Source organism: Cygnus olor, chromosome 1, assembly GCF_009769625.2.
Source record: "Cygnus olor isolate bCygOlo1 chromosome 1, bCygOlo1.pri.v2, whole genome shotgun sequence".
Taxonomy (NCBI): domain Eukaryota; kingdom Metazoa; phylum Chordata; class Aves; order Anseriformes; family Anatidae; genus Cygnus; species Cygnus olor.
In genome coordinates, this window is record NC_049169.1 from 114672186 (window position 1) to 114686365 (window position 14180).

The 14180-nt window shown below is 38.0% G+C and overlaps 1 protein-coding gene across 1 annotated transcript in view; it reads right to left on the reverse strand.

Annotated features, from left to right (window-relative positions):
* The window catches only part of DSCAM (DS cell adhesion molecule), a 475090-nt gene that overhangs the window by 107889 nt on the left and 353021 nt on the right, over positions 1-14180 (reverse strand). Inside the window, 3 exon segments of the mRNA XM_040530051.1 lie at positions 3677-3805; positions 5273-5369; positions 8425-8621. Coding sequence (XP_040385985.1) covers positions 3677-3805; positions 5273-5369; positions 8425-8621 — 423 coding nt within the window.

Sequence of the window (14180 nt, forward strand, 5' to 3'; positions counted from 1 at the left end):
TTTTATTCCACTCATGAAACGTGACATCCAGGCACTTCTCAGTGTTATATAAAATGCACATTGACACAATGATTTATGAAACATTTATGATTTTAAGAAAACCAACAGCTTCTCACTCATTCCTAAAATAAAGGCTGAAGCTTTGGGATTGCTCTACAGAAGACAATTAGGCCTATGTGCTCTTCAGTTCTAATTTCAGTGAAATGACTGCCTCTTCCCACGCCCGGGTGAGGAACTATCTGTCTTTGCCTGCGGTGCCATCTAGTGACACGGTCCAACACCGCAGCCAGCTGAGGCTGCCTGCTCAACACCCTGCTTCCCTGGCAGGTTTTGGGGAAAACAGCCTCAGTTCTGCAAAAGCATCTGCATCCTGAAGAAGCAGGGGTTTACCTAAGGATGCAGAAAACACCCACCTACCTGTTTCTACCTTCAAAACATTTTGTACACCTCAGATAGAAAGGCCTGATGGCTACACATCAGTGGTTTCAATGAAGGACCAGGTCTGAGTGCCACAGGTACATTTCTATACAGACAGACATTGTATCTAAATACTGAAATGGCCTGAAATGCTGAGTTCCCACTATTCATACTGCTCTTGCACTGCAACTAGACCACAAAACAAACAAACAAACAAGGAAACAAAAAAACATATGCAATATGCAGCTTCACACTCTTAGAGGGTACCCAATGTGTCTTTTTTGTCTGATGGCATGGCAAGGGTAGTCGGGATACATGAGGGCAGTACCATATAGCAGAGTTCATGCATGATAAGTGGTCATCTGAACAGTCTCTGAAACTGAGAGGTTTTGCAATTTTCCTTGAGAAGTCTACGTTACGCATCCCACTGCAGACCCATTTTTGAGTCCCCAGGGTAAGTAAAATAGATGGAAAATTTAGCATTAGACTCAGCTTTGAAATCTGCTTTTAGTTTTAGTATATCACCTTACGTATGCAAACCACCTGCTGGAGTCAACTAATTATAGCAGAATTAAACCTTTTGATGAAGGGAGAAACAGTAAAAGAAAAATACCTGGACATCTTGGTTGTGAAGAAAGACTGAGAAAAAGAAACACCATGCAACTAAGCGAGAAATGTTTTCCAGCATTTACAGAGAGCTTAAGACACAGCTGTTGTCACAGCCAGGCAGAAGCCATCTCCAAGAACATTGTTCTGGAGAGCTTTCTTGGCTGTCTGAGCAAGGAACACCATAGGTTGCAGAATAAAAGTTTCACCATCCTCCTAGTGACTTTGTAGTCATTGAGGCATATCTGTAAGCCACCCTTGCCTTTGTGGCAGGAACATTTTCCCTTGGTTTTCTCAAAGAGAGAAAAGTAGTCCTAGCTGCTCAGTGCAGAGGACTATGCTGCACCATCCATTCATTCTGCAGTTTCTCATAGAGCCAGTGCCTCCCAGCCTTGCTCATCATGTCTCAAGTTATAACACCAAGAATCTGACTTGTTGAGAATAATGGTCATGGACAAACAGCAAAGTGAATGAAAAAGGTTAAAAAATTACCATAGGCCACAACAGAGTAATGCTCTTTAAATTGGATTTTGAAATTGTTCATCTTCATTGTTCATCTTCTTGATGATATAATTATGAAAAAAAATGTGTGCAACAATTCAGAAAAACTGATCCTAGTTTCTCCAAACATTTATCCCCAGATTAAAATCAAACAAACAAACAAACACTTCTGTTGTTTGTAGTGAGAGAATCTGCTCTTTTCAGGATATGACCTCAAGTATTTGCCTTGATACACAGATAAATATTTTCTCCTACACTGGTTCTGCCACCCCCTATTTTTTCTTTCTTTCAAATTTTAAACCTCTATTACTATGTTTTGTCCTGATATTTTCATCCAATCTGATGAGGCTTCCTTTGCTGTCTCGCTATTGATTTGTCATGTCATATTACGGAGACATAATTTTGCAATGCAAATTCACAGTGATCACCTCTTTAATTTTTGCCTGCATTCAGTCTTGCCACTTGATGACATTGAACTAAATCTAACAAAGATATTTTAGAGCTCTGAAGTCAGAAGGGACTTTGTCCAGTCCTCCAAAAGGAAAGTAGCTAAATCTTCCTAGCTATGGGTTATGCTGAGTTATATTGTTCCTTCAGAAATACAAGTGATGTTTTAGGGTCAAAAGGAGCCTATCAGGCCAGAATGACTTTCAAAAACTGTTCTGGAACAAGTGGATGGCTGAAAAGAAAGAAAAAGAAACAAAGAGTAAAAATCCAGGACCTTTAGGTATATATGTCCCTTGAAGGCATCCTTGCCTAGTCTGTATCTCCAAACCTGTGATTCCTGACCACAGCATCAGTGGGAGTTTCTACATGAAGCCTCTCAGTTGCCATGTTCACCTGTGCTTTATCAATTTCATTTACAAAGCCATGAGAAATGGTGACTGATATTTAACACTCTTGAAAATATTTGTCCAGTAATACAAGTATCACAATACTTCTGCCTAACAAAGTAAAGCGCAAAGGAAAAACACAATATATGAGAAATGAAGGATAGTAAAGATGGGTAGAAGAATATTTTTAGTTGGTGAATTTTAGAGTTTTATGAACAAGTACATTTTTACACCTCAGAACTAAAAGGAGAAGACTATAAAAATACTATAGTTGCTTTCATAAACTGAGTATAAACAATCTCACACAAAACATTCCTACGTCACCTTACAAATAGTGCAATAAACTCCAACATAAGGCAGTATAATACAATTTCTCAGTGTCCTTTTAATCATACTTAAAATATGAAAATGTTGTTCTATTTCAATTTTCTTTCTATTCCCTTCTCAAAACATGACTCAAGGACAGTGCCTATCAATGTTCCTTAATTTAAAGCATGATCTTACATCACAACATAGTTCCAACACAGCTTGAATGATGTTAGATTTCAAAAGACAGTGAACACTTTGGGGGGGCTTAAGAAAAAACTATTTTTAAAATACCTACCAGAACAGGAATATTTTCCTGAATTAGGAGGTTGTATTTATTTTTTCACATTCATCTCACTCATCTTATTAAATGTTCATTGATATGACTCTATGGTGACCTAGCAGAAAGGTCTCTGCTTGCATTAGCCTGCCAATATGTGCTGCTGGTCTTATCCTTCAAAGTATTTCCAGTACATTACTGAAACCCCAGCATAGTGCTTCACAAAACTACCACACAGCTTTCTTCACCCATAAATTATAATAACTACACAATTTCACTGCTAAATTTCCAGGTAAGGTGCCATCAAAAAAAATCAGCACTACAGGAGAAGCTAATTGTAAAGGCAGGTATTTTTCTATAGGGACAAAACAGAAAATGAAATGAAAAAAAAATCCAAATGGAAAAAAGATTGGGGACTGTATCAGGGACCAAACATCAGCTAGAAAAAACATCATTACCAACTACTACTATCACAGAATTTTCCCCCTTGTTTGTATGTAGCTTTCTCAGGTAAATGGAAAATGCAGCAATTCTTAAACACAATGTCCTTACCTCAGAAAAAAGACAACAAATGAAGATAAATCATACTGTGAAAGATTAAATAAATCTTGGTAAAATTTTCCATCAGGAACTTTCAATTTTTGAATTATCTTTTACAATACAAATTCAATGATGAATGGGCTTGAAGAAAGTTAAGTGACAGGGATTTCTTCAAGGGAAGATTATTTCTTACCTGACTTATTCTTGCATTCAATATCATAGCCAGTGATAGGGCTGTTTCCATCAAATCCCATGGTCCATATGAGGGCAATACTGCGTGCTCTCACCTCTCTGATTGCTATCTCAGGAGGGTCAGGGGGCTCTGAGTAAACCAAATGCTCAGTTTTAGGGGTCAGAAAGAAAGCCCACCCCATAACAAGTCACATAATGAGCGTGGGCACTCACTGGCTTACTGGTGGTAAACTTTCATGTCTTTTTCTCCAGTCACTCATTAGTACCCTGACCATTTAATCAGCCCACAGAAGCATACTCAAACATAGAAGCAAGGCACTTTTCAGCTAAGATCACAGATATAACCCTGAATCTAACTCTGTTTAACCATCTATAGCTACATACATTCACTTCCTTAAAAGCACTCCATCTTGGACTATAATCTGGGAAGATGTTTTGCATTTAACATGACATTTCAATATACTTCTACAGTGTTTACATTGAAGGTGATGGTAGAAATATGATCTAGACTTAAAAAAGTGCCACATTTCGTGAGGAAAGGAGTAAGAACCTGAGTATGTTTAAAAAGCCTTAACTACACTAAAGCCTCTTTCTACCTCTACAGAATTAAGAAAGTAAATGAATAGCATTTGTATTCAAACTAATGTCTTTTTAAATTGTAAAGGCAGTTTAATTGAGCTCTGGTGTTGCTGTGAACTTTTTCCCAAACTCCATCTGAATTTCTTGACAGGCCGCTTTAGGAGTTGGACTTCATGACCCTTGTAAGTCCCTTCCAGCTTGGGGTATTCTATGATTCTGTGATTCTATGATTAGGCATTCAGTGAAATCTGCAGGTACGTGAACTAAAGAATGGGGAAAAGAAATCTGCAAGTCCTGGAAATTTGCTGTGTGCATACTCAAAGGCATATAGGCACAGGAACAAGCATCATAGAAAAATGAGGAGTGGCCAGTGGCCAGGTCATGCCTCTGCTCTGCATCTCCAACACTGTCACCTCAACCATTCCGGAATTTGCTGCTGTCTGCCTGAGTGAGACCCTGTGGGAGGGGAACCCCAGCCTCAGGCAATGTAGATTCCTAGAGCTTTCATTGTAGAAACTGATTACAATTTATTTTGACTGATTAAACTTGAAATATTTTGTTTGTAGACACACATTGGGTTTAACATTTTTTTTAGAAATAAAATCAGATTGTTTTTGCTTTATTTGTGTTTTAAGCACATTCATTCTTTAAAAACAAATGCAACCCTCTCTCCCTTCTCCCTAATATAAACCCCTTATATCCACTGTTCCTACTGAAGATATTAGTTTTAAGTATTTTTAGTAGATTGTCAGCTAGTGTATTTAAGAAAAAAAAAACTCTCCTTATTAATTTGTACAGATCTAGAAAGACTCTGGAGCTTATCCTTTGTTTTGATTTAATTTGCAAGGCTGGAAAATGAGAGACTGAGCATCTTAATGCAGCTCCTCATTTCTTTGACAATGAGGAATACATTTAATTAGGAACCAGAGCCTCCCTCCCCCAACAGATTTCTGAGCATGGCATACACTTACTGTACTACAATAGCTGTGTTTTTTTCCTTATGTTGTCCTCTTCCTACCTTGCACAGTGAGCTGAATTATTCCGCGATCCTCCCCATAAGAATTGATGGCATGGCAGGAAAAGAAGCCAGAATCTTCACGTACAGTTGGCAAAATCTATAGGTGGTTTGAAAAGAAGTGATTGATTGAACAGCACGCAGACAAAATAAACCAACAGCTTTTCTGTATGGTGCAAGAAAAATTGTACAAACTGTTTTTCTTGACAGTAGTAAACAGATATTGCATGTTATACGCATACATACATATGCACAGTAAAGCATCCAAAATACTGAAACTTATCAAAACTAGCAACACCTGGACTGAGGAAGCAGGCTATCAGCTCTACATGTGTAGTCAGGAGTTGGAGAACCACCTATTCCTGTAGTTTCCCATTAGGAGCCTTGTTCCCAGTCGCTCATAAGTTTGCCAAGTATTTAACAGTTGGCTAAAATTTGCCATACAAAATGGTGCCTTCTGCTGCCTCCAAAATTTTCCAGATAGTTCTGAAAATAACTCAAGTCACTGAAGTCTGTGTGGAGGAAATAAAGGTTCAAATACTGCTGGTGAACCGTGTAGTATTCTGCATGATGCCTCATAATAAAATTTGGGTGGGCTTTCCTTTCAATTTTTTATCTTATGACATAGACAATTATATATTTTCTTTACATACATGATCATAATGATATTTTTCTACAGGACCACTGCTTCATTCAAAGTACGAGAGGGAGAGGATTTTATAAATGAGCACATATTCCAAATGACATTTTCTTCTCATTGTTCAGTGTGCTCTTCACACTTTATTTACTGCACACAGTTCAAACTGTGCCCTGAAGACAGACGTATTCATTCTCTCATAGCATTTTCTGTGACATTCACCTATGCAATTCCCATTGCAGAAACATGAGTGAATTTATTTTCATAAACCCTGACATCATGAAGAGCATTACCACCATTTTGTATGGAGAATTAAGGAACCAGACATATGATAATGTTTGTGGCTGCTTGACAAGTTGCCACATATTAGCTCATCCATGGTAACTCCATGTGCTCTTTACTCCTTGGTGAAGCCAAGGTAATATGAGTGCAACTCTTATTCACCACTGGTTAAGATAAATGGATTTATTTCCCACTCACTACAAGGATATTGGAGAGTTACCATCTGAGATGTGGTAACTTGCCAATCTGTGTTAAGTTGCAGATGTGGCTGAGCTTTAAGATAGAAGAACAAAAGTTTTCAGAGCCCAATTTGATACATCTAGGGCCTTCTTTTCCCCCCTCGGAGTCCTTAGCAATAAATAGCAATTCATGTGTTCATAACAGCTTCCTTTGAGTTAAGCTGCAGCTATGAGGGCTTAGTACTTCTGCAAATCAGACCCCAAGGGCTCAAGGCAAGTACCTAGAAAACAAAGAACACACAATTATTGGCCACCTGTGAAAAGTTTGGTTTCAATGATCAGCCTTGCATCACACAGTGTCTTTCATTACTTAACCCTAATTCAACTCCAGAGAAAATCCAAGTCATGCCTGACTGAGACAGGGGTCCTGCAGAAAAAATAAAAGCTGAGTATACAACTAAGGATCACATCATCATGCACACACACAAAAGCACTCAATTAAAGGCTTCAAAGACAACCTTAATCCCAACGTTTTCTAGTTTGAGGGCATTTTGTCTCTCAGAAGTCAAAAGTTTTGTATGTAACATAGATATGGATGTAGAATGCCACTACTGTATACAACAGCTTCAGAAGGGAATTCTCCAAGCAGGTCTCCAGCCTTCAAAAATAAACAGTGTTGTGCATCCAGGCACTGTCTTTTTAAAGCCAATAAGATGAATGAGGGCAGAAAGGTCTAAATGTCTATTCTGTACTTGAATATTATTCAAAACAAATGTACTAATATATACAAATTCACACATCCTTCCTCAATGACAAAGTTCCCTCAATGAAAGCAAAACCAAACTTTTGCTGGATATCATCCAACAAAATTTTTGGCTAGTGAAGAAAGAGATATACCTTAAGAGTTACAACAGAATATAGGTAGAATCAGCGGAGAGCTGGAGAATTATTTCCCTGAGCCCAATAAATATATTTTTAGGAATGACTGAAAAATGGAAAATGAATATTTTTGAATTAAAATATATATTTAAAAATATTTTAGATTTCTTAAAGTACATGTAAAAATATAAAGGTATGGACTGGAAACTTGCTTGTGTTGGAAAAGTTCAAACTTGAGTGGAAAAAGTTGTATACTGAGGCTAATATCATAACCCTATCCATTATAGGTGACACCACAACAGCATGAATCTCATTTGCTTCCAGGACCTTGGGATGGCCTTAAGTTCCCAAAACAACAGTGCTACTCATGTAGCCTCTCAATCTAACCCATGTCAGCTACTTAGAAGTTAGTGGAGCCCCACATACTGATTTATCAGCCAAGATGGCACTGTTGCCGCATCACCAGGGAGCTGCCTGTCAGAGAAGGACAAGTGAAGATGAAGATTATGCCCTGTTGCTATGTGGCTTGGTGACTTCTGCTACTGTATATAAGTGCCAAATACTACTGGCAGCAGTAGCTATACTACTTATCTACATGTGCTTTTTCCTTCTATTTCATTTTGAATCTGATGACTAACCTTACTTTGTAACATTGTCCATGTATGGTTCACAAGCCCCACAGAGTAAAAGGAAGGGAGAAAAAATATTTTTAAATGACTGTATTTTTATATCAGAATAGCTTAATGACTTTGGTGAAGTTAAACCTGACACCCATCACATCTAATGGTCTGATATTCACTCAACGCTTATCAGCAGTGTACTGAAAATTGAGCCATGTTGCCCCAGGAAGGACAGGACAAGGCATGAGCCATGTTGCTCCTGAGACAGAAAGGATGGAGGGGCTGTGAGTCAGCCTTGCTCTCTTGTTGCCTCTGTAGTATAAGGTTATGGAGATGGTGACTGATTTTTCTGGGAGATGGGACATCGACATTTCCTCTACTTCCTCTTGGTGGCAACAGTAGTCAGCCTAGTTCTCCAGGTCTGTGCCACAGATGGAGCAAGTCGTGGGGCTTTGGCCTTCTAGGAAGAAATAGCTGTGCATCCCTATCAAAATCAAAATCAAACCAAGCAACAATCTCATACATGTATATGAATCATGGGTCACTTTATTTTCTTACCTGCAGAGTAGAGATCACTTCATCTCCAACTTCCTTGGTGGAAACAAGATAACGGGACATTTCAGGGTTAATGATTCGGTCCTCTTTCTCCCAGCGGACTATGATGGGTTTCTCTCCATGTGCCGTGCAGCTCATCTCCTTCTTTTGACCTTGTGTTGCAAGGGTGGTGTTTGGATAGGAAGTTATCATAGCTGGAACTAAAAACAGACAGAGCAACAAAGACGGTTCTTCAGTGAGGTGACTACTCTGACCGCAAAGGTTGACCGTCCAGTCTGTGTCTCATTCAGTTTGCCCATATTTGAACAGATGGCCGAAAATGCATGAAAGAATTTTACTTTCAATTTTATGTGAGAAAATCTTAAAAGAGAAGATGAGCCTCAAAGGGAACTTAACAGAGAAGAGCAAAGACTGGACAGTGTCTATAGAGGCAGAAGATGCACATCCAAATGAAACTTGGCTCCATTTATTTTTCTGCCCATAGGAAAATTTGTACCATAACTACAATATGCACAGCACATAAAAAAGTACTGTAAGTAACAAACACTCAGAAATTGGACCAATAAAGAACTGATAGAAATTTCTCATACCTTCTGGTGAACATTTTACTGTAAGTTTATCACAAATATGCACGAAGTTAACAGAAAGTACATTTACCTGTTTTATTTACTGACAGATATATGCTCTATTCTTGTACATGACAGTAATGGCCTATCAAAATGAGAGCTCCATTAAGCCAGAAGATGTACAAAATGAAAAGAGCAGCTCTGCACCAAAGGGCTTACAGTACATGTATGTGCTGAAGACATAGTTAAACTGTACTCAACTGCAGGTATAATTAAATATATAAATAAACCTATCTTGAAAATAAACCTATCTTGATTTGCGTTTAATATATTTGAAAGTTATTTGCAGAATTTGCAGAACAGTTGGGATACAATCGTCAACTCATTAATTATTCAGGACTCTAAAATTTCTTAAAGTTGAAAAAATACTTTCTTTTTCATAAGAATTGACATAAAATCTAAGTATTTTTTACATTTTGGAAGGATAATTCATTTTCTGAAACAGGATGGTCGCTTTTATGTCCTCACTAGTCAGTCTTTTTCTTACCATATGATTTGTCCACTGATGAATAGCATCTGGGCATTTGTGAGTACAAGAAATAAAAGTCTGTAAGTCTGTCTTATAGTTATGACAACTTACCTGCTTGGGAGAAGCTGGAAAGCCCTGGATAGCACACAGAACTGCTCTCCCCTGAAAGTATCAGTCCACTCCTTTCAACTTACATAAAGTGAAAATAAAGAATCCCTTCACTAAGCTCTTATACTCCAGGGCTGACTCCTGCAGTAGTCCTATTCTCATTTTTATGCATGAACACCTGCCCCTTCTTATCAGTACAATTTACTTATTCCATCTTAACTTCCCTGGGTCTCAGTTTTAAGAAGATGACATTGGCGCTGAACTTGGTTTGAGACATTCCTAATTCTTTCTCCTGTATAGATTATATCTATTACTATCAGACAGAAAAAAAAATTACATAAATTTAAAAAATTCTTATTGAAATGAATTACTATAATTGCTGTTTTGAAATGTTAATGTTTGGTGGCATGACCTTTTCACATGTCAGAGCTATTGATGCTTGGGTATGACAATATGTCAGGACGCAGCCCTTTCTGTACAAAGGACTCCTGAACCATAATAAACCGATTTGAAAATTATCAAGGCCATGGAGTGTGGGTGAGAATTACGAATGGGATCTAATTACAGAAAGAATCCTTAGAAAGGTCTTGTGTGAGACATAAGGCTCTTTAAGCAGTGATATACATTAGTGACAATGTATGTCATTTGACTATTTTGTTATTAGATTCCAATTATTTTTGTCAAAGAGAAGCACTCAAAGAGAAGAAATGATGAATAATCAAAATTGAAAATTAGGACGCAACTGATATCATCTTCTAGAGAACAGAAAAATCTTCAGTTTTACTTAGAGTCTTTCCAGGCACTGATACCCACAAGGAGGTTCTTTTCAAAAGGTCATTTTTTCAGGCCATCAAAGTTTTGTGTCTGAACAAAGAAACTACGAGGCCTACAGAGTTGTAGGCTTGTGGGCCCCGTATGCACAAGTATGTGCACTTGAACATATCTGCCCTTTTCCACAATACTTAAAATAGACCAATACATCCCTTTATGCAGTAAGAGAACCAATTCAGATGAGTGGCAGGTTATTAAAGAGTTCACATTGCCATCATTAGTTTGTGTCACCCCCTTGCTTTCTTCCATAATTTTCCAAGACTCCCACACATCCCTTCCTTCATTTGAAGAATTTCTGCACCTTCCTCATTTCCCCTCAGTGAAACACACTCCACTCCCCTTCACCTCTTTGTCTTCTTCTTACTGCAACCTCCTCACGTTCTCACATGCTCCCTAACCCCTTCAGCAACATTTTCTTTCTCCAGTCTCATTTTCTTCAATAATGAAATCCTTCCAACCTCCCAAATGACCTAATTATTTTCTCTACAACTGCAATCTTCTTTCCCATCAGTATCTCCTACTTATCTCCTATTCCAAATATCTTGTTGTTCTCCCGTGATAGAGGGAGCATGTGTTTGGCCCACCCTGGAGCTGAGGGGTGGCATGTGCTGGACACAAGGTACATGAGCACTCAGGGTGTCCATGCATCCGGGCAAGAGGGCTCAGCATTTGGAGCAGGTGAGCCTTGCACTGGCAGGTCTACCTTCTTCCTGCTTCTCAGGCACTATGCCCCCACAGAAAATGAGAAGATTGGATCTGAATTTTAATCCCATGGACCTCCATGAGTCTGTCTCACAGACTACTGGTCCACGTTCAGCTCTCCTGAACAAGTGTCTATCAAAAGTCCCCTGATGTCCCACAGTATCAAAGCAAACACTGTGACCATCTTGCTTCCTTTTTTAAAAACAGAGGCTGTCTTATGAAGCTTATTTTTTTTCCAACAAACTTTCTTAATAAGAATGGCATAAAAACATGATACGGCTTTAACCATACTTATCTTTTCCTTCCTCTCACATAATCTTCCACACTGATTCTTTATTGCCATAGCAATGCCTCACAGCTAAATATTTCTCCTTCCTCCAAAGCTGATTTTTTACTTTTCACATTTATCTCCAATGATCCTAACCATAAGCTCTTCTTTTTATCTTCCTCGTTGTCAAAAGATTTCTGGTAACAAAGCCATGTTCCCAAAGATATTTTAGGCAATGTATATCTTCATCCTCAAACTATCTTTATTTAATCAGATTATTGATGCAAATAACTGAGTTGAATATGCTGCTTCTTTTCTGAAAAAAATATCTAAAAAAAATGTAAAAAACCAAACTGAGTATATATTTTATATGTAAATGTGATATTGTCCTAGGATGCCTTAGCTAAGCATTGGAATGGGTTGCCCAGGGAGATAGTGGAGTCACCGTCCCTGGGGGTGTTTAAGTAAAGGTTGGACGTGGTTAGAGACATGGTTTAGTGGGTGACATTGGTGGTAGGGGGATGGTTGGGCCAGATGATCTTGGAGGTCTTTTCCAACCTTAATGATTCTGTGATTCTATGATGCTATGCATCTAAGCAGATGCATTTGGAATTATATAGAGATGATTCAGATGCGATAATGTGTGCAGATCTTTTTGAAGGTAACATTACTGGGCATGTGTAAGGAATGCATAGTGTCATATTCCAGGATTTTGGAGTAAGTTTCCCTGTGGGACAAATTAATCCAAGTCTATTTCCTCTGGGGTTCTCCACATCATTCTCTGAAGCATGCCATGTGGCTCTGGACAATGTTAAAGCTGGTCTATTGGACCAAATAGAAGTTATAGTTTATAGATTATGGTGATTTCAATTTCAATGCCAGTGGCATTAATCTAGGAGATTTCTCTGTTTAATGTTGGGCTTCCATTTCGAAAGCTGATTTGTTTACTCCTTTTTCCAGGTCAATTCATTATCTTACCCTTCTTCATGCCAATCCTATAGGGAATAACCTCATTACTTTATACTATTAACAACTTCATCATTAAAAATTGAAATGCATACATCAGCAGTAGAAATTACTCTTAATAATCATGGAACCGGTCAAGATGAAATAAGAAATTTTTGTTCAATTCTTTAAAAAAATCAAATTTGGACCTTTCCTGAGATTCAGTAAAAATTATTTAATTTGACTTTCTATTTTCTGCTACTGCTTAATGTTCCATCAGAAACTGAATGCAAATAAAAATGAAAACATTTAATTATCTTGATAAGACTTTTAATTTGTAATTAAACACTAAATATCATGGCGGAACCCTAAATGATTCTAAGACTGACTGAAGTTCTCAATACATTTAAGAACTAAACTAACTAAACTAAACTAAACTAAACTAAACTATCTATAGACTCCAAATGGCAATTTTTCTGGCAACTTAGTGGTGGTGAGGAGAGGAATACAACAGTCAACAAAAAAATCAGTGGGAGATGCCATATGACACTGTACAATGTGTTTTGAGCTGTTTTAAAAGTTGGAGTGCTGCTCACATCCAAACATTAATGAAGATTAAAATTGCTCTTGAGAAAGAGAATAGAAAAGATGCAGCAGAGAAACAAATCTCATGACTTAATGATATGTACATAACTGAATGCAGTGAGAATTTGAGTGTGCTTGATAACAGACATGTCCTGGCTGCTGTCAATGATGCAACTCCTGGCACGTCACCATGTCTCATCATGTCTCCACTTTTGGTCTTAAGATCTCTTCCCTGACAGTGTAAATACCAAGTAACTTGATTTCTTTATTGGAGCATGCATGAACAGGCCAGTTTGGAGTCTGCCTGCACCCATCCAGGCAGCAGCTGTGCCCACAGCTCCACAAAGTGGGAAGTATCTCCCATCACAGTGGGATTCATCTTGCAAGCATCTTGGTAGTCATCATAGACTTCCTTAATGGAAAGATTTTCACAGTGGTGTTCATCACACCAGATAAACTGTGCCCTCAAAAGCCTTTTCTTTACACTGATCCTTCAAGTACCTGCAATGCCTTGCTCAGTTGCAGAGAAATGCACAACAATACTCTAATGAGCATGGTGATGAACCACATCTAGTTTTCTTGTACAACTTCTAGAACAAAGTACCATGGCCCTGTGATATGCTTTAACAACCCTAGGTAAAAATAACATCAAAAATGAGAATAGGGACTTGGGTAAGAGAAAACTGCACTAAAGTTGGATTATATTGAAAAATAATAATAATTTTAATTCTAATTTAACATTTAAGCCAAATTTAGCATATCCTCTCATGTTGGTCTACCACAGTGAGAAATTTTTCTCTCCATGACAGATGATATTTTCCATCACACACAATAAACTCTGTCTTTCTCAATCCGCTTTTGCTCAGGCAGAAAACTCATGCAAATAAATGACTTTTAAGAGGGACAAGCTATCACAGTATAATTACTTGATTTCTACTTATTACCATATTTTCAAATTTAGTAGACTTCTACAATTCAATTAGTGAGTTACTGAAATTCTTCTCTTAACTTCAGCTTTCCCTTTCTGTTGTGACATTCGTGCTTACTTAAGCAGCATTTCTCCAGAATTCAAATGGTGCAATGAGCCTAGCAGCGAATTTTAAATCGATGAGACTCCTCAATGGGACTTGGCAAAACTATGACCTCTGTAGCAGGTGAAAATATTGCTCTTAACCCTCATCCTCAAGAGATATGTAAGACTAGAAATCAAAGAATACTGCATGCC